We start from the raw sequence: 19,551 nt of genomic DNA on the forward strand, positions 1-19,551 counted from the left end.
AATAATGCTGTGTGAGTGAGTGTATTTTCAGCACAGGTTTTAAGGTCATTAAGATTGTTACTGCTATGAAGAAAAGTTGTATCATCTGCATACAATACAGTGGTGGATGTAATAAATGAGGGGAGGTGATTGATCATAATCAGAAACAGGAAGAGGCCCAGTATATACTAAATAAAGGGGAAAAATTGGTAACAAGAATCTCAAAAACGTCTTAAATGATGTACTTCAAATTCTTATTCTAATAAATGTTCGGTTTGATATGGTTACATATTTTTTCAAACAACAATGTACAGGTTTACTGTTAAACTTAAACCTGCTTATGAGGAAGAAAGTGCTGTGCTGTGAAGATGTGTAGTTTCATTTCCTTTCTCAGAGTCACTTTTAACAGAAAACAGGAAAGCTGTATTTATGGCTTGTCAGCTTATGGTCAAGAATCCTAAGACTACGGAATATGAATCACCCCAAACTCTGTGATCCTATATGTTTGCAGATTAAAACTATGTGAAATATTGTCACTGGAGCTACTGTCACCACAGGTCCAGCCACTGGAGAGCTGTCTCTCTCATTCCACAGATACCAATGGTCCCAGCAAATCATTTTAAGTGACTTCAGGTAAAGGTTTTGCTATCAACAACACTAGGCTCAAGACCAATGATACAGGGGAAGAGGAGATGGACAGCGTATGGGGAGGACATGGACATAAGAGAGGGGGAATGAGGATGTAGACAGAAAGGGGATGGAGAAGGACACAGAGGGAGATATGCGCAGGAGGTAACAGGTATTTCCCATACATATTTAGCACTTGTGAAGCACTGCTGGGTTCACTAGTAATATACAAAAGGAAAGCATTGTTACCAAATTTCTCGAAAAATTCTTGACAGATTCACTTCAAATTTTTACACATAAAAAGAGTGTGTGTGTGTGTGTGTGTGTGTGTGTGTGTGTGTGTGTGTGTGTGTCTAAAGAGGAAATGTTAGCAAAAATCTCGAAACATTACTGACCAATTTACTTGAAATTTTTACACATTACTTTAATAAAAATTTGGATGAACATGGGCTACATATTTTTAATATATGTAATACATAACTATTCCTATAAAAACAAAAATGTTTGGACTGATTTACACTACATATTTCTTAATACACATGCAATAAAAAGGGGAAACACTGTTAGCAAATATCTCAAAAAGTTCTTGACCAATCTATTTCAAATTTTTACATATATAACATATAAATGAAAGCTGCCGTTAGCATAAAATCTCAAAAAGTTCTTGACTGACTTACTTCAATTTTTTTCATGGAACTCTAATAGCCATCTGGATAGACACTAGCTTGGCTAAGTGGAAACGATATTACCACAAAATCTGGAAAGTGCTTGACGAATTTACTTCGAATTTTTACACGACGCTCTAACAAATATTCATACTGATAAGGCCATATATTTGTATAAACACCAATTTGCAGCTTTTCTACTAAAGCAAACTGCAAGAAAGAGAATGCTGTGCTGTGAAAATTTCCTGTTTTATTAACATTTTCACTGTCAGTTTTAACTATGATAGTAACGCAATTAAACCATTAGACATAAGATTTCCCTTAAATTTAACGTAAAATAAAAATTGTATCCAAAATAATGTGTAGTTTTGTTTACTTCCTTGCTGTTTGGTATAAACAGAAGACAGTAAAGTAGTTTCTACAACTTACTGGCTTAAGACTAGAATGCTACCACAGAATTTGGTCATTCAAAATGTTGCAAGTGTAATAACTTCAAGTTGAACAAATATATTTCAAGAAAGACACAATACATGAAAGCCACAGATCAAGTAAAGAGTAAGATGTGTGTACACTTTAACAGTCACATCATAACCGAGTCCAAGTCTAGCGGCCGCTGGCTGTCTGGCCGCTTAGGTTGCACTGCTGCTCCATGGCTGGCAGACAGCGCCGCATGTAGAGGATGCCCGTAACTGCGCAGCGGCATTTTGAAAGATCGTCGAGTCACAACACTTTTCACCCCTTTGAATTTTTTGCACAGGTCTTGATGGAAGTGGCCTGTAGATTGCTTAAGTCCATAGGTGTCGTTTGACTGGCCATAAAGTCTCGGGGAGGCAGCTTCCCGTACGGACGGAAGTGTCCCCGATGATAAGGGGTCGAGATGACAGGAGACGTGGGGGTCGAATCTGCTGGGGCCCCATGCACCAATCCGCCCATTGCGGCAAGTCCCGTTGTTATAGCAGGAGACATGAGTGATGGGTCTGTGTCCGTAGGAGAAGGAGGTGAGTAGAGTTGCTCCGACAGATGACAGTCATCTGGTTCCTGCATGGGCACGTCTCCTGTGGCATCAGTTCTTGTGCTGGCACCGATATGATGGTGAGAGGACTGTGTTGTGAGTAGTCAGAGATTCCAGTATCCCGAGCATCAGGTAGAGCCGAAGGTGATGTAGCGGTATCCGGAACAGACGTTGCCGGCCACGAGGCCGAAGCTGGTACGAAGAATGATGCACTGCAACACCCATGTTCGTCTGGATTTCATACAGGCATTGGCCATGGCATCGTAAGTTGCAGCCAGGACTCCATTTTGGCTGCCTGCCATATCCCCGTACCCATAGAAGGTCATCGGCGGTGAACCGGCCAAGTGCAGGCAACCGCGGCCATGAGGTGGAAGGTAGCAGAAGATGAAGTAGCGTGCGGGGCTGTCAGCCATGTAAGAGCTCAGCCGGGCTGTGGTCACCCATGGGGGTGAAACGGTAAGAAGCCAGAAATTGGAGAAGTGCATCATCAGCAGCAGAAGAAGTCAGGAGTTTCCTCATCTGAGCCTTAAATGTGCGGACCAGTCGTTCAGGCTCACCATTTGACTGTGGATGGAACGGAGGGGCCGTGACATGCATGACGCCGTGACGGGCACGAAAATCCGCAAAATCGGAAGAGGCAAATTGCGAACCATTATCAGTAACAAGAGTAGAGAGAAGGCCTTCCAAAGAGAAAATGCGAGCTAGAGCATTGGTGGTTTCCGCGGTGGTAGGTGACGTAACACGGACAATGAAAGGAAAGTTATAGTAGGCGTCAATAACGAGAAGCCAATAAGTACCTAAAAAAGGTTCCGCGAAGTCAGCATGAATACACTCCCAGGGCTTCTCAGGCGAAGGCCACGGTGACAAAGATGACTTCGGGGCGGCGGCCCGTGATGCACAAGGGCCACAGGCAGCAACCATGAGTGTGATTTCAGAGTCGATGCTGGGCCAGTACACATGACGGTGTGCCAGAGATTTTGTGCGAGACACCCCAGTACCCTTGGTGAAGGAGGCACAAGACTGAACACACAAAGACACAGGTACCATAACACATGGCGAAGCACTGTCGGTGTAAAGGAGGATAACACCATCCCTAGCCGTGAGGCGATAATGCAAAGCGTAATAGTTTTGCAACGGATCAGAAGTCTTAGTGGACAGACGATCTGGCCAACCCTTCTCAATACAGCATAAGACCCAGGAGAGGGTAGGGTCAGAACCCGTAGTAGCCACCAGCTGGTCCCCAGTGATGGGGAACTCGTCCACAACCCGCTGCTCGGCAACATCCAGTTGGAAACACAAAAGTTCGTCCCTATCAAATGCCAGATCAGGACCCATGGGAAGGCGAGACAGTACATCAGCATTCGCATGTTGAACCGTCGGCCAGAAATGAATCTCATAATTGAAACAACACAAGTAAAGAGTCCAGCACTGAAGGCGGTGTGCAGCCTTGTCAAGAAGTGATGTTGATGGATGAAACAAGGGGTTTGTGATCCATAACCAGATGAAATTTGGATCCGTAGAGAAAAACACCAAACTTATGAAGAGCATAAATTATGGCCAAAGCTTCTTTTTCAATTTGAGAATACTTTTGTTGGGCATCCGTGAGCGTTTTGGAGGCATAAGCAATGGGTTGTTCAGAAAAAACGGTGCGCAAGGACTGCACCGACCCCGTATTGAGAGGCGTCCATGGCAAGAACAAGATGTTGGCCAGGTTGATAAGTAGCCAGGCACAGGGCCTGTTTCAGCATAGTCTTCAATTTCTGGAAGGCTGCATCGCAAGACGCAGACCAATGAAAAGGCACGTTTTTATGCAACAGGCGATGCAACGGCTGAACCACCGAAGCAGCAGATGGGAAAAACTTGTGACAGTATGCCATTTCTCCCAAGAAGGCCTGCAGTTTCTTAATAGATATAGGGCAAGGAAGGGTATTGATCGCAACGACAGTTTGCTGAAGTGGATGAATACCATTCCGAGAGAGTTGAAACCCCAAGTATGTGATAGATGCCTGAAAAAATTTTGATTTCTGAAGATTAAACTTAAGACCGGCAGTCTGTAAGACATGAAAAAGATTTTGAAGATGTTTGCCAGTGGTGGAGCCAGTTACAACAATGTCGTCCTGGTAATTTATACACCCAGGGACAGTGAGCAATAATTGTTCCAAGAATCGCTGAAAGAGAGCGTTGGCAACCCAGAATGCCAATCGGTATTGATAGAGGCCGAAAGGCGTGTTAAGGACCAGAAACTGCCAGGAAACAGCATGGAGAGGAAGTTGATGATAAGCTTCTGACAAGTCAAGTTTAGAAAAATACTGGCCCCCAGCAAGTTTAGTGAACAATTCTTCAGGTCGAGGCATAGGGTAAGTGTCGATAAAGCATTGAGCATTTACAGTGGCTCTGAAATCGCCAAAGAGACGAATATCATTGTTTGGCTTAACAACGACAATGACAGGAGAGGACCACTCACTGGAAGTGTCAGGAAGCAAGACCCCTGAAGCAGCGAGACGATTCAGCTACCGTTTGACCTGATCACGAAGGGCCACAGGAATGGGCCTGAGCCCAAAAAAACTTAGGCCAAGCATTGGGTTTGAGCGTGATATGAGCTTCAAAGTCGTTTGCATGGCCTAACCCAGGAGAAAAAAACAGACGAAAAATTCATCAACAAGGAATCCAATTACGCACAAGGAATAGCATCAGAGACGATATTGACGGAGTCATCTATGGAGAACCCAAAAACATGAAAGGCATCGAAACTAAAAAGATTCTCCATGTTACTATGGTCGACCAAAAATATGGGAACAGTGTGAACGACAGATTTGTAAGATACCTCAGCATCAAATTGTCCCAAGAGAGACAAGTCCATAATTCATAATTGCCTAGTGACAGGTAACAGGATTGGAGAACCCAAATGAAGATACGTCTGAGAATTGATGATAGTGGGAGCAGAACCACCTGCATGCGAACATCTCGAACAAGTATTTGAACAGTGAATAATAACTTCCCTGAAAGGGAAGAAGTACAATTGACAGACAACACAGAATCAGAATCAGCGTCATGTTCATGAACATCATGTATGCGGTCGGATTTGCAAACAGATGACACATGACCTGTTTTTTGCATTTGTGACACATGGCCCAATATTGTGGACAATCTCCTCGTGAATGTTTCGTAAAACACTGCGGACATGAAGGAAGTTGCTGTGGATTTTGCTGCAGTTTCTTAGAGGTTTGTTTACGGTTAGGCCGAGGCTTCGCTTGGGAGTGTACGGCTGCCACGTCGGCCGGCGGGGACATGCTACAGGCTTCGTCAACATCGCACAGAGGTTGTATTTCCCCGACGTTGCCCAATGCCTCTATTTGCGCTCCAGTGGCGCGAGAAATTTCAAAAGACTGAGTGATGGATAGGACTTCATCTAGAGATGGATTTGCCAACTGAAGGGCACATTGCCTAACTTCTATGTCAGGTGCCAATCGGATAATAGCATCCCGTACCATGGAATCAGCGTAGGATTCTTTGTGAACTTCAGTACACTTTCTACTGAGGTCGTAAAGTTCAGCAGTGCAAGCATGATAGGATTGATTTGGTTTGAAAGATATCGGCAAGTTACAACAGTAAGGCTACCCATTTGCACATTAAAACTATGCAAAATACTGTCACCAAAGCCACGGTCCTCATGAACCGAGGACCTTACCATTGGTGCAATGTCTTGGATGTCCCAATGATACAAATAGCCGTAACATAGGTGCAACCACAATGGAGACCAGATAAACATGCGGTTTCTGATAGAGTCGTACGATTTTTGGTTAGTACTTCTGTGACTAATACGTGCGACCGTATCGATTTCTGGCACCAGCAGGCCTTTACACAAAGAAAAATTGTTCTGCGGTCAGAGATGCCAGGCAGGGATAGCAGTCTTAAGTGCATTCCAGGTGAGCCTATGGTGACTGGTGGACTGGACAACAGAGGGCAGAGTAAGCCATGTAGTGAAAGCCAGGCGGCTGCTAGTTGTGGACTGCAGTGCAGGAAGTGTCTGAGTAATGGGTCACCGGTCTTGAGGTGGCCGTTTGGTCGGCAGATGGCAGGGAGTGTATCGCTTCAGAATTAGTGCCTCGCACTCCTACCGTCGGCATCGGTTTGGAATTTGAACTGGGTTGTTCACCTCGACTGGAACAGTAATTCGTCTGTCTGTGCAGGTTGATTCTGAAAACTGAAATGTTTTTCGTTAGCAAGCCTTGGGAGCATTTTTCCCTATTTCATCTGGGACAAATCACATTGGATGTTGCGCCAAAGAGCTAGTTGGGATTATCATTGACTGTAGTGTCACAAAATTGTGCCCTGGCAGTCTTCTGCAAATTTCCACGTATGTGCAGCTAAGTGAGTTTCCAGGGTGTGTAAATCGTGTTGAACTTTGTGCATGATGTCCTATAGAAGTGATGTCAGATTCACAGAAACTTCATAATTGTGGATACATGTTCTCCAGTTCCACCGGCCAAAAGCTCCATATAAGGGAGTTAATTAATTTCTACGATTACAAAGCTGTCAATCAATCCCATCAAGGTATAACTGTATTGTTCCAAATTGCCTCATGTTCAAGAGGCAGGGAGAACATAAAATTGGTTAAGACTGGCAGTGATAATTTGTCATTTACAGAGTTTGTCCTCAGCCTGGGACTGTAGTACAGTGAGCCACGTATTGATGTATCTGGTACAGAAGACAGGTTAATTTGTGTGCAGCCGCATCAGCGCATGTTATCCTTCAGTGAATTGTAATTAAGTTTTGTTATTGATTCTTCTATAACTACCATAACATTGGTTTCCTCACAACTGGATTGGTTGAACTGACATCAAATCACTAACAAGTCAGAATCCCTACAGCCAGTTACGATGCACTAACGTTTCTGAACTTAAGCTTATTTCGTTTAGAAGCAATACCTTAGATTATTTCAAATTTTTAAGGTTAATGGTTTTAATGTCAGTTATTATTCTAAATACCTTTATTATTGTGATTATTTTATAGATTATTGGTTCTGATGTTGAATGGAAATGAAATTTTGGGTAATGAAGAATTTCAGTAACATTCTTTAAATCGTTTGGAGGATTTTACATTCTAATAAATTTGCATGGTATTAATGTTTTAAAGGATTATTGTTTCAATGTTTTAAGGGAAAAAGTATGAATTTTCTGTACACCTGTGAATGCCTGTGTAAACTAAGTAAACCAATAAATGTTGAGTTACTGTGCTCAGCCACTTACCACACCAGAAACTTTGTGTTCTCCCTTTACCAGCTTCAAAGGTTACCTCCTCTTTCGTATCCTTAAGAGAAGGTATCACTTCCTGAAGAGGAGCAGTAGCCTTTTCAGTAGTTGTAGGAGCTGAATGGTTGCCTGATATGTCCTTGTAACATCAACCAAAATGGCCTTTCTGTGCTGGAACTGCCAACAGCTCAAAGCTAGGGGAAACTACAGCTGATGATAGTGTCCTCTTGGGTAAAATATTCTGCAGGTAATATACCTCTCCCATTTGGATCTCTGGGTGGCGACTACCCAGGAGGATGTCATCATCAGGAGAAACAAAACTGATGTTCTGTGGTATGGACCACAGAGTATTGGATCACTTAACCATGTTTGTCAGTTAGAAAATTTAAAAAGAGAACTGGATAGCCTGAAGTTAGATATAGTGGGAATTAGAGAAATTCGATGGCAGGAGGAACACGGCTTCTGGTCCAGAAAATATTGGGTTATCAATACAAAATCTAATAGGGGTAAGTATGAGTAGGTTTAATAATGAATAAGAAAATAGGAATGGCGGTAAGCTTCTACGAACAGCATATTCAACGCATTATTCTAGCAAAGACTGTCACTAATCTCATGCCCACCACAGCAGAATATGTGTATATGCCAACCAGATACGCAGATGAGGAAGAGAGTGAAGAAATGTATGGTAAGATAAAACAAATTATTCAGATGGTTAAGGGATTTGGAAATTTAACTGTGAAAGGGGAAAGGGGACTAGAATTTAGCAGTAGGAAAAAGAAAGAGAAGGAAAAATAGTAAGTGAATGTGGACTGGAGCAAAGGAATGAAAAAGGAAGTCGCCTGGTAAAATTTTGCACAGAGCATAATTTGGTTTAAGAATAAAGAAGGCATGGAAGAGACCTGGAGAGACTGGAAGTTTTCAGATTAATTATACAATAGTTAGACAGAGATTTAGGAACCAGATTTTAAATTGTAAGACATTTCAAGGGTCAGATGTGGACTCTGATCACAATTTATTGGCTAGGAACTGTAAATTACAAATGATGAAATTGGAAAGATGTAGGAAATTAAGGACATGGAATCTGGATATGTTGAAAGAACCAGAGCTTGTTGTGAGCTTCAGAGGGAGCATTAGGCAACAACTGACTTGTACAGAGGAAAGGTATACCATAGAAAACCAATTAGTTACTTTAACAGTTGAAATGGCGAAGGCAGCTGAGGATCAAATAGGTAAAAAGACAAGAAATAGTAGAAATACTTGGATGACAAAGGAGATACAGAATATCATTTATGAAAGGACAAAATGTAAAAATTCAGCAAATGACACAGACAAAAGTGAATACAAACATCTAAAAAATGAGACTGGCAGGAAGTACAAAAGGATAAGCAGAAATGGCTAGAGAACAAATATAAGCATTTAGAAGCATATTTCACCAGGGGAAAGGCAGATACTGCCTACAGGAAAGTTAAAGAGGCCTTTTAATAAAAGACAAGCAGGTGTATGAATATCAAGATGTTATATGCAAAACCAGTTCTAACCAACAAGAGGAAGCCGAAAGGCAGAAGGAGAATATAGAGATTCTATACAAAACAGATGAGGTTGAAGGCAACATTAGAGAAATGGAAAAGGATGTAGATGAAGGTGAGATGAGAGGTATGGTACTGCTAGAAGAATTTGACCGAGCACTGAAACACCTAAGTCAAATCAAGGCCCCAGCCGTAGACGACATTCCATCAGAACTACTGATAGCCTTTGGAGGCCACCCATGACAACACCAAACTATCACTTTAAAAAGTCATGTTTGCAAAACAACAACACAAATTCTTTACAGAAGAATGAAAGGACTGGTAGAAGAAGGGAAGATTAGTTTCAATTTTGAAGAAATGTAGAAACACATGATGCCATACTGACTCTAAGACTTATCTAAGAAGATAGGTTCAGAAGAGGCACACATGTATTTTAGCATCTGTATACTTAGTGAAAGCTTTTGACAGTGTTGACTGGAATACTCTTTTTGAAATTTTGAATGTAGCAGGAGTAAAATGCAGGGAGCAACAGGCTACCTACGACTTGTACAAAAATCAGATATGGCAGTCATAAGAGTAGAGGAGCATGAAAGGGAAACTATGGTTGAGAAAGGGGTGAGGCAAGGTTGTAGCCTATCCCTGATGTTATTCAATCTACACACTGAGCATGCAGTAAAGGAAACCAAAGAAAAATTTGGAGTACGAATTCATGTTCAGAGAGAAAAAATAAAAACTATGAGGTTGCCGATGACACTGTAATTCTGCCGGAGACAGCAAAGGACTTGATTGGTTGGTTGGTTGGTTCGTTGGTTGGTTGGTTGGTTCGTTGGTTGGTTTGGTTTGGTTTGGTTTGGTTTGGTTTGGATTGGATGGATGAATGGATGGAAGGGGGGGGGGGGCAAATGAGAGATCGGGGCACAATGTTATAGAGGGGCAGTGAGAGGAGGAGGAGGAGGAGGAGGAGGAGGAGATGCACAAAGAGAAGAGTGGAGGAGGAGATGGACATTTAGCAATAGTGAGGCAATTCCGGGTTCGTCAGCTACGACTAATATATTGTTATTCTCTTCGATTTCAACACAAAACATTTTTTGACCAACTAATCACTGAAAATGAATTCCCTTCTAATAATTCTGCCACAAAAATAAATTCTCAAGTGGAACTCAAGTCTTCATACTAGGGTATATTCCACTACTTCCACAAGTTAACAGTGGATCTTCAAAGCACTATTTTCCACCCACAATTCCAACATTAGCAATTATTCACAATTGTACAATGAAACACAATCATTTACCGTATAAAATAATAACTTAGTAGCACTACTTGCTTCTACAGCCAGAAACTCTCCGCAGCTGTATCTCAACTGTCAACTATATTCTTCATCAGAATGTTGTGTGGAGGTACTCATATTTCCTGTGGAACAAAGACTTCATTTTTATTTTTTTATTTATGAACTGTTTTTGCCAAAAATCTGAGTCTTCTTGGCTCTTACAAGTCACTGTGGTTTGTCCAAATCCAGGGCAACTGAAACACGTTATTGGTTTGGCGATTAAACTTGACAAAGGGCTGTCCATGCAATGTGCTTGGTTTTCAGTATACAGAAGATGCCGGCAATGTGTCTCCACGTCGAGTGGGAAGCAGCCAATGGTAGTGACACACCTGCATCCAGTATGATAAAATATTATTAACGATTCAGTCTGAAACACAAATATACTTCTGCCACATTCAGCCATTTCTTTTATTGGTATAAACAACTGTTCTGCGCTATCTGTTTTGCAACTGACAATTTCATCTCAAAGGCAGAAGCTAAGTTATGGTGACAGACTGAGCTATAGCAAGCACCTGAGCTCTACTGTCCACAGCTGAGAACAATCTATTCAGCAGGAATGTGGGTGTAGGTTGTGTTCTAGAGCAGGTTAGTTCAAAAAATATTGTTTATGAATGAATTCTACCGGTAGAGCAATTTTTTCAGATGGCCCAGACCACCTGACAGTAGGCAGCTGCGGGGCAGAAGGGAGCGAGGGGAAGGACTGTGTCCCCCCTGCCAGACTCTCCCCCCCCCCCCCCCCCCCAAGACATTCTTCTAAGCTGGCTACTGTAGGTCATGTTGGAATTTGACAGTTCGGGTGTGAGGTGAAAAAGCCAAAGAATGTGGACAACAAATCAATGTTGTTCTGCAAGATTGATCTATAATATGTCCTCGAGTCTAGGTTAGATTGGAAGGAGACATTTGATTGTGAGACGGTAAAGTCAACGAATGTGAACGTGAAATCTTGGTTGTGATGACAGGCTGATTGGTAGTGTAGTTAGAGATCTATGTTAGCTTGGAAGCTGATAGTACCTTTTCAAATTACTTTCAGTTTACTTGTGTCCACATCAGCAGTATTTATATTTGCTCATGCAAATGAATCTTTTTCTCCAGAAATTCAGACTGATCACACTCTTAGTACCTATCACTTTAAGGTTGTTTTGACGTTAAATACTTAATATTTTTACCACTATTAAATTAAAACGTGATACATCTTTGGTTATACAAGTCAGCTATTCTGCCATCATAACTTCTTGTGACTCTTCCTTCAATTATAAGTACATTTTGGATACTAATGTGTGTTCTGTTAGCATATTCCAGGATGACTTTTGTTAATGTTTGTTTATGACTAAATTCATGTCTCATTCATGAATACACTAAACAGATTCAGAAGGATGTAGGCTGCAGTAGGTACTGGGAGATGAAGAAGCTTGCACAGGATAGGGTAGCATAGAGAGCTGCATCAAACCAGTCTCGGGACTGAAGACCACAACAACAACATCTCATTATTGGGTTCAGTATTAGTACTACTCAAAGGCTAGAAAAGCCACCAGTAGCACCTACAGGTGAATTTTGTAGGTTCCACTGAAGTTCCATGAAATGCTAGGATAACAGAAGTTTACTCAGACAGTGAATTTCTTTACGTAGCTATCCTCCACACCAAACACATAAATATTTGTTTAGAAAATAGAAATGCCTTCTGTCCTGCACTGTACTTTATTTTGCCAGACACGTTTTGCCATTATTAACTTTGAGGCATCATAAAGGGAATCGACAGCAATACAGTTATGATACACTTTAATTTTGAAATGATACTTTCTTGCCAATGTGACAGGAATTCTGTCACTCCAGAAGCGGTTGAAAATGGCAAGAAGGTGGCACTGGCAATCCGCTGACAGATGTTTACTCATTTGGTGATGGAAGGGGTCTGGATGCAGTGGTCAGGACAATCAGCAAGGGTGCTGAGAAATCCCCACTCACTGAATGGAGCATTAAACGGCTCAGGGTGGCGTGAAGCAAAAGATAAGTGTTGTCATTCCACTTGCTGTTGTAAGAGATGAAAGATGGGGCAGTAATTCTCAGATGCAGAGGTGCAAGCATAATTCTCAGCACGATGCACTGTGATTATGTCTGAATCAGTATATACAGCTCCATTTGTGGAAATTTGAGGTATACGTGCGGGGGTCTGATATCAGTAAAGGCATCTGAGCTCGGTCCATACCTGGGAAGGAGAGGTTCGTGTTCCAATGATGCACACATATCGTTCCCAACATTCCTACTTCCATCATTTCATAAGCTGACGGACCTGGGCAAGGAGTCATTTGAAGGCACTGAGATGAGTGACACAATGGCATTGGAGGGGCCCACCTGTGGTCTCTAATAGCCACAGTGACTTCCAGTGACCAACAAGGCAATATTTTCCGCCACAAGGGACCTGAGGGACAGGATATTGCCTATTCAGCTGCGGCAGTAATGATCTGAATTACCTCATTGATGTTTCCATGCAATGGAGATTCAACGGTTATAGTGGAGGTCAAAGAGTCTCAGTCAGTTTTGGTAAGAGCCCATCTGGGCAAGCGTCCAGATGAGTTATGCTGGGGGAGGGACAGGAAGAGCAGAAAGTGGTCACTACCACTCAAATTGTTGTGAGCTCTTCAGTGGATAGACGATATAAGAACAGGACTGCAAACTGAGAGATCAATGGCCAAGTATGTGCCACAATGAAATGAGTGGGGCACCTGTATTTACATTTGTGGCATCTTTACCATGGCCAGTAATATTAGTTCCACCCCAAAAAGGGTTATGAGCGCTAAAATCACCCAGAAGTAGAAAAGGTGGGGGGAATTGGGAAATAAGTGCAGCCAATACATGGTCCGGCACTTCACCATCTGGAGGAAGGTAGATGTTGCATGTGGTAATGTCTTGTGTTGTCCTCACCCTGACAGCCACAACTTTTAAAGATGTTTGAAAGGGCACAGGTTGGCTGCATACACAGGTAAGGATACAAAAACTGACTCCACCTGATATTCTGTTATAGTCGTTACGATTTTTTTAGAATCCTGATAGCCAGGAAGCATTGGGTCTGCATTGCGGAAAACCAGGTTTCCTGAAGGGCAACACAAAAATCAGCTACAATGCTTAACAGTTGCCGTAACTTAGATAGGTGGGAGAAAAAACTGCCACAATTCCACTGGAGGATGACACTCTCCACCATCTGGGAAGGCATGAAGAGACCACGGAAGGGAGTCACCTGCTGCCATCGGTTGAGTGCTGGTGTCCAGTACCATTGAATCTGAGGTGTCAGCGACATCTACGTCCTTGGGAGATGCTAGAATCTTCACCTTGTCCTCAGATGTGGAACTGTTATGGAGTGGTGGTGTGGGTGCCTCCAGAGTCTCCCATTCCTTAACAGACTTCTTCGTCTGTCTGCACTCTTAAGGACTTGCTGGGAGGGCTTCTCTGAAGTAGCTTCAGGGAGAGAGGAGGACCATGAAGCCCTTCGACCAGCAACTAGTGTCTCCTTTGACCACTGGCTGGTGTCTACTTGACCACAGGGAGAGACCGTGAAAGGTAGAGTCCCAAGGGATCACCTTCCTTTTGAGAGGAGCCGGAGGATGCTGTTGCTTCTCTGGCTGGGAGAGAGGGGAGGGGAGGGGAGGGGAGGGGAGGGGAGGGGAGGGAAGGGGAAGGGGAGGGGTGAGGGGAGGGGAGGGAAGGGTGGCGGATTGACATCCCCACTGGGGCAGGCTTAGATGAGGAGCATACCATCGCCAATGGAGGTGATGTCATAATAGTGGCAGTGTAAAATGGTAGCAATCAAACGTGGTTCAACCTTTCGTATTTCAATTTAACCTCTCGATAGGTCAGCTGTCCAGGGTATTGTACGACAGTAAGTCAATTATTATCTGAAAAGTAGTTATAAAATTTTATTGTAATCACACGAAACTTACAAGAACATCATTTTTTCAATGCACTTGGTCCATCATTGTACGAGCTTCCTGATGCCCTCCTAAAAGAAGGTTCTCGGTTGAGGTGCGAGCCAGGAATGCACTGCATCTTTCACTGCTTCATCCGAGGCAAATCGACAGCCCCTTAATGCCTGTTTGAGTGGACCAAACAAGTGATGGTAAGAAGGGGCAAGATCGGGACCATATGGAGGATGATCCAATGCTTCAAATTTGAGTTTCTGGAGCGTTTAATCAGTGTGGGCAGCAGTATGCAGACAGGCATTGTCCTGCAACAACACACCTTTTGACAGCAATTCTTGGCATTTGCTTCGATTTGCAAGCTCTAGCCTGGTATTAAGCAACTGTAATGTACACTGTTTATTGTGGTACCCCTTTCCCCATAATGTTGCAGTACTGGACCTTGTGTGTCCCAAAAAACAGTAAGCATCAGTTTTTGTGTGGACAGCTGGGTCTTGAACTTTTTCTTGCATGGCGAATTTGGATGTTTCCATTCCATACTCTGCCGTTTACTCTCTGGCTTATGACGATGGATCTATGTCTTGTCACCAGTAATGACCCTGTCTTTGAAGTTGTTCCCTTTGGTACCATAGTGATCCAAATGTTGTTTGCAGGTGTCCAAGCATGTTTGTTTATGCAACTGTGTGAGTTGTTTAGGGACCCATCTTGCACAAACTTTATGGAATCCAAGTTTATTGTGGTTGGTTGGTTTGTGGGATTAAAGGGACCAGACTCAAGTCTGTTGTGGATGATTTCGTAGACAGAACAGTGACTAATTTGGAGACAATATGCAACTTCGTCAATAGTTAATCGCCTGTCCAAGAGAATCATTTCACGTGAACACTCAACGGTTCCTTTATTTGTGGCGGTAAACACTCGCCTGGCTCCTTCATCATGCGCAGCACTTGTGCGACGATTTCGAAATTTTTCAATCCATTTGTAGACACTCTGTTGTGGCAAAACACTGTTCCCGTACTGCACGGAAAGTCTTCAATGATATGCCTTCCAACATAGCTCTTCTTTGGTGCAAATAGAGAGCAGAGCAACCATGATTAACAGCAGAGCAGTGATAATGAAACTAACCAAGCAGCTTGAAAATAGCAAAGGTATAAGCATGCATCATCAATGTAAACCGACAGTAGTACCAAAATAAGCAAAAACATAACTAAATTGCTGATAGTAACTGACTCAGCCTTGTAATCCATAATTTTCATCTCCTTTTGGTGTGCCATGCAGTCTGGCGAGCAGCAGGAGTGGCGCTGTCTACAGTTGACACAGGTGGGAGGAGGGGCACATGGAGCATTCGAATGCAGTAGACATCTGCAATCTCAACATGTAGTGTTGGAATTGCACCAGGAGGACATGTGCCTGATTTTCCACAACTTAAAGCACCATACAGGGGGAGGGAGATAAGGTTTTAAATCATATTGGTGTACCATCACCCTCAAACGCCAGGATGAATGTGCCTCGCAGTGGTTGCCGGAACATGCCGACATCTGACAGTCCGACGAATGGCGGCACAGACTGGCATCGAGTTTGAGAGTTCCCAATCTGTACATGTGACTCCAACAACCACTAATGGTTCTACTTCTCTATTCTTAACATTACCACCACCCAGTCAGAGAGTCCGTGCAGCTTAAAGGACATTACGAATGCAGGGAGCGTTACCTACTGCTGATATGACAGAAGAGAAATATGAACGTAAGTGATAATAAAGGTTTCACAATTGGAAGCCGAAAAGATGACATGAAAAAGTTTTAACATCCTTCAGAGAAGAATAATCCAAACTCACCCATGCCCCAGTCAATGCCTTCTTCTTCCTCACGTTCCTTGCGTTTTTTCTCCTCCATTTCACGCATATATTCCTCTTTGTCTCGTTCCTCCTGTTCCATTCTCCGCTTTTCTCGCAGTTCTGTCACAGTTAACTCTGATTCTTGCTCTTGATCCGTATCTGGTCCCTGAAGAATAAACATCCTAGTACTGTTGCCAAATTTCAGCAGATGACCAACCTGCAAAAAATAATAGTAATTTTTCCTTCTACTCTTGTGTATTACAAACAAGAACCACAACACAGAATGAGCTTTGCAGTAATTTCAGTTGTCCAGTACATGTGCTCACAATACACAGACGTAAAGAACTTCAGAATGGTAACTTGTACACATCACATTGACCTCATAACTTACAGTCAAACTAAAGGCTGATCTAGTAATACAAGGTATGTTTTTCTTTTTTTTTTTTTTTTTTGTTTTAAAGTAAGTACAGGTTTGAAATAAAAATAAAGCAAGCAGACTTTTCCTAGCAATTTTTTTTTTACATGAAAACCTGTATTTTGATCTACTTTTCCACATAATTCCCACCAATATTAAAGGATTTTCGTATCATACAACCAGCTTTGAATACAATACTTACATAAATCAGCTGCCTAAGCATAACTTTCAATAGTTTAAACACTTTGTAACAATTGCATAAACCACAATTCTTGACATTTATGAGTCATGGGGTGGTATGGCAATGAGTGAGAGGTTTCAAAGGTGGTCGTATGAATGTGCATGGTGAGGAATAAAGCAGGTGACAGTCATTACTGACCACTTGGTGCAGAAATCTGATGAAGAAAGGAGACAGAACAGATGCTTTATAATTTTGACATCATGTGATGAGTTTCCTCAAAGGGCATAAAGTGTGTGTTATGTAACTGTTACAGAACATGCAAATTATTGAAAGTTATGCTCAGGTAGCAGATTTCTATAAGGGTGGTGCTTGAAGTTTGTGCCTGGTGGGTATTACGTAGAAGAGTATATTAAAGTTATGGGCTTTCATGCAAAAATGAAATTGCTAAGAAAAGTCTACTTGTTTTAGTTTTAATTAAACATGGTATTTACTTAAGAAAATAAAAACCATGCCTCCTATGCAATATCCCTTACACATAAGTGAAAAGGCAAACTTACTACAAAATTATCACAAGAAGATTATGACACACGTTATGCAAAAAACAAAACTCTTATGACACACATTTGTTGGTCACACACACCTAGACTTTTTTGTCATACAGCTCCTTAACGTGTACAACTGCTTAACAGCAAAGCAACTTTTCTATGAGTATTTACAAGGAGCATGCTACAGACAGTGATTCTAATATTAAAACAAGAGCATGAAAGTCCCACACTCACCAACCAGAATCAAGGAGCTTTTCAAATATTATTACCAGCGTAAAGATTTTTCCTTAGGTACAACTTGGAAACCCATACTGGAGTAATCATACATAAGAGTCATTATGCTGTATTCCACAAGGAAGTGCTGTGCGAGTGGGGGCAAGATATCACGAGAGTAATCTGAAGCAGCTGTTACAGGATTTAAATGTCCCCAACACCACATGAACTGTCACAATGGCACTTCACTAGGACACCCTGTGGGCTGATTGGATTAATGTCCCCAAAAGAAGTGACCTGAAGCACGAAATCACACCTGTACACTGTTCAAATGTTTTCTGCATACATTATGGAGATTTACGCTCACCACAACTATGAATGTACTGCTGTGGTGTTTCACTAAAGACGAGACCACCACATTTAGAGCACAAGCAGATATTCTATCAAAATACTGTCTCATTATAAAAGTGTTTCATTTGTGATGTCCAGCTACTTCTTGTGCTCCAAGCAGCACAAAAATAATGGCTGAAGATGACTGTGAGAAGAAGGAAGATGAAGGTACACACAAATTGTTGACACAGTACCATTGCTGGAACTGATAAGTCCCTTTAATTCCTAAAGTTTCATTTTGTTTACTGCATCGCCACTTGCATAAGTATTAGTGTTCGTAATTTATCCAAGCAAGAAATAAGCGGAGGACAGGTGGGTTGGCTAAGGACTTGTGAAAGGAATGATTTTGGCATTTTCCCTAAGAGAGTCAGGAATATCATAGAAGAACCACAGTGCATGAAGTTCCAGCCTTTCAAATCTAAGACCAGTGTCTTAATAAATGCACCACCTCCTTCAGTTATATTTGGCGTACAATGCTGTAACAGAAGAAATACTGAATTCAATTGATGAAAGGAGAAAATATCAAAATGCAGTAAATGAAGCAGGCAAAAAGGAATACAAACGTCTCCAAAATGAGATCAACAGGAAGTGCAAAATGGCTAAGCAGGCATGGCTAGAGGACAAATGTAAGGATGTAGAAGTTTATCTCACTAGGGGTAAGATAGATACTGCCTACAGGAAAATTAAAGAGACCTTTGGAGATAAGAGAACCACTTCTATGAACATAAAGAGCTCTGATGGAAACCCAGTTCTAAGCAAAGAAGGGAAAACAGAAAGGTGGAAGGAGTATATAGAGGGTCTATACAAGGGCGATGTACTTGAGGACAATATTATGGAAATGGAAGAGGATGTAGATGAAGATGAAATGGGAGATACGATACTGTGTGAAGAGTTTGACAGAGCACTGAAAGACCTGAGTCGAAACAAGGCCCCCGGAGTGACAACATTCCATTGGAACTACTGACGGCCTTGGGAGAGAAAGTCCTGACAAAACTCTACCATCTGGTGAGCAAGATGTATGAGATAGGCGAAATACCCTCAGACTTCAAGAAGAATATAATAATTCCAATCCAAAAAAAGCAGGTGTTGACATGCAAAATACTAACACGAATTCTCTACAGACGAATGGAAAAACTAGTAGAAGCCGACCTCGGGGAAGATCAGTTTGGATTCCGAAGAAATACTGGAGCACGTGAGGCAATACTGACCTTATGACTTATCTTAGAAGAAAGATTAAGGAAAGGCAAACCTACGTTTCTAGCATTTGTAGACACAGAGAAAGCTTTTGACAATGTTGACTGGAATACTCTCTTTCAAATTCTAAAGGTGGCAGGGGGTAAAATACAGGGAGCGAAAGGCTATTTACAATTTGTACAGAAACCAGATGGCAGTTATAAGAGTTGAGCGGCCTGAAAGAGAAGCAGTGGTTGGGAAGGGAGTGAGACAGGGTTGTAGCCTCTCCCCTATGTTATTCAATCTGTATACTGAGCAAGCAGTAAAGGAAACAAAAGAAAAATTCGGAGTAGGTATTAAAATCCATGGAGAAGAAATAAAAACTTTGAGGTTTGCCAATGACATTGTAATTCTGTCAGAGACAGCAAGGGACTTGGAAGAGCAGTTGAATGGAATGGACAGTGTCTTGAGAGGAGTGTATAAAATGAACACCAACAAAAGCAAAACGAG

At 42.1% G+C, this 19,551-nt stretch overlaps 1 protein-coding gene across 1 annotated transcript in view; it reads right to left on the reverse strand.

The window, feature by feature from the left end:
• Nucleotides 1–19,551, reverse strand: part of LOC126311353 (kanadaptin-like) — a 233,239-nt gene that overhangs the window by 183,127 nt on the left and 30,561 nt on the right. Inside the window, 1 exon segment of the mRNA XM_049992217.1 lies at nucleotides 16,125–16,341. Coding sequence (XP_049848174.1) covers nucleotides 16,125–16,341 — 217 coding nt within the window.

This window comes from Schistocerca gregaria, unplaced genomic scaffold, assembly GCF_023897955.1.
Source record: "Schistocerca gregaria isolate iqSchGreg1 unplaced genomic scaffold, iqSchGreg1.2 ptg000414l, whole genome shotgun sequence".
In the NCBI taxonomy this organism is placed as follows: domain Eukaryota; kingdom Metazoa; phylum Arthropoda; class Insecta; order Orthoptera; family Acrididae; genus Schistocerca; species Schistocerca gregaria.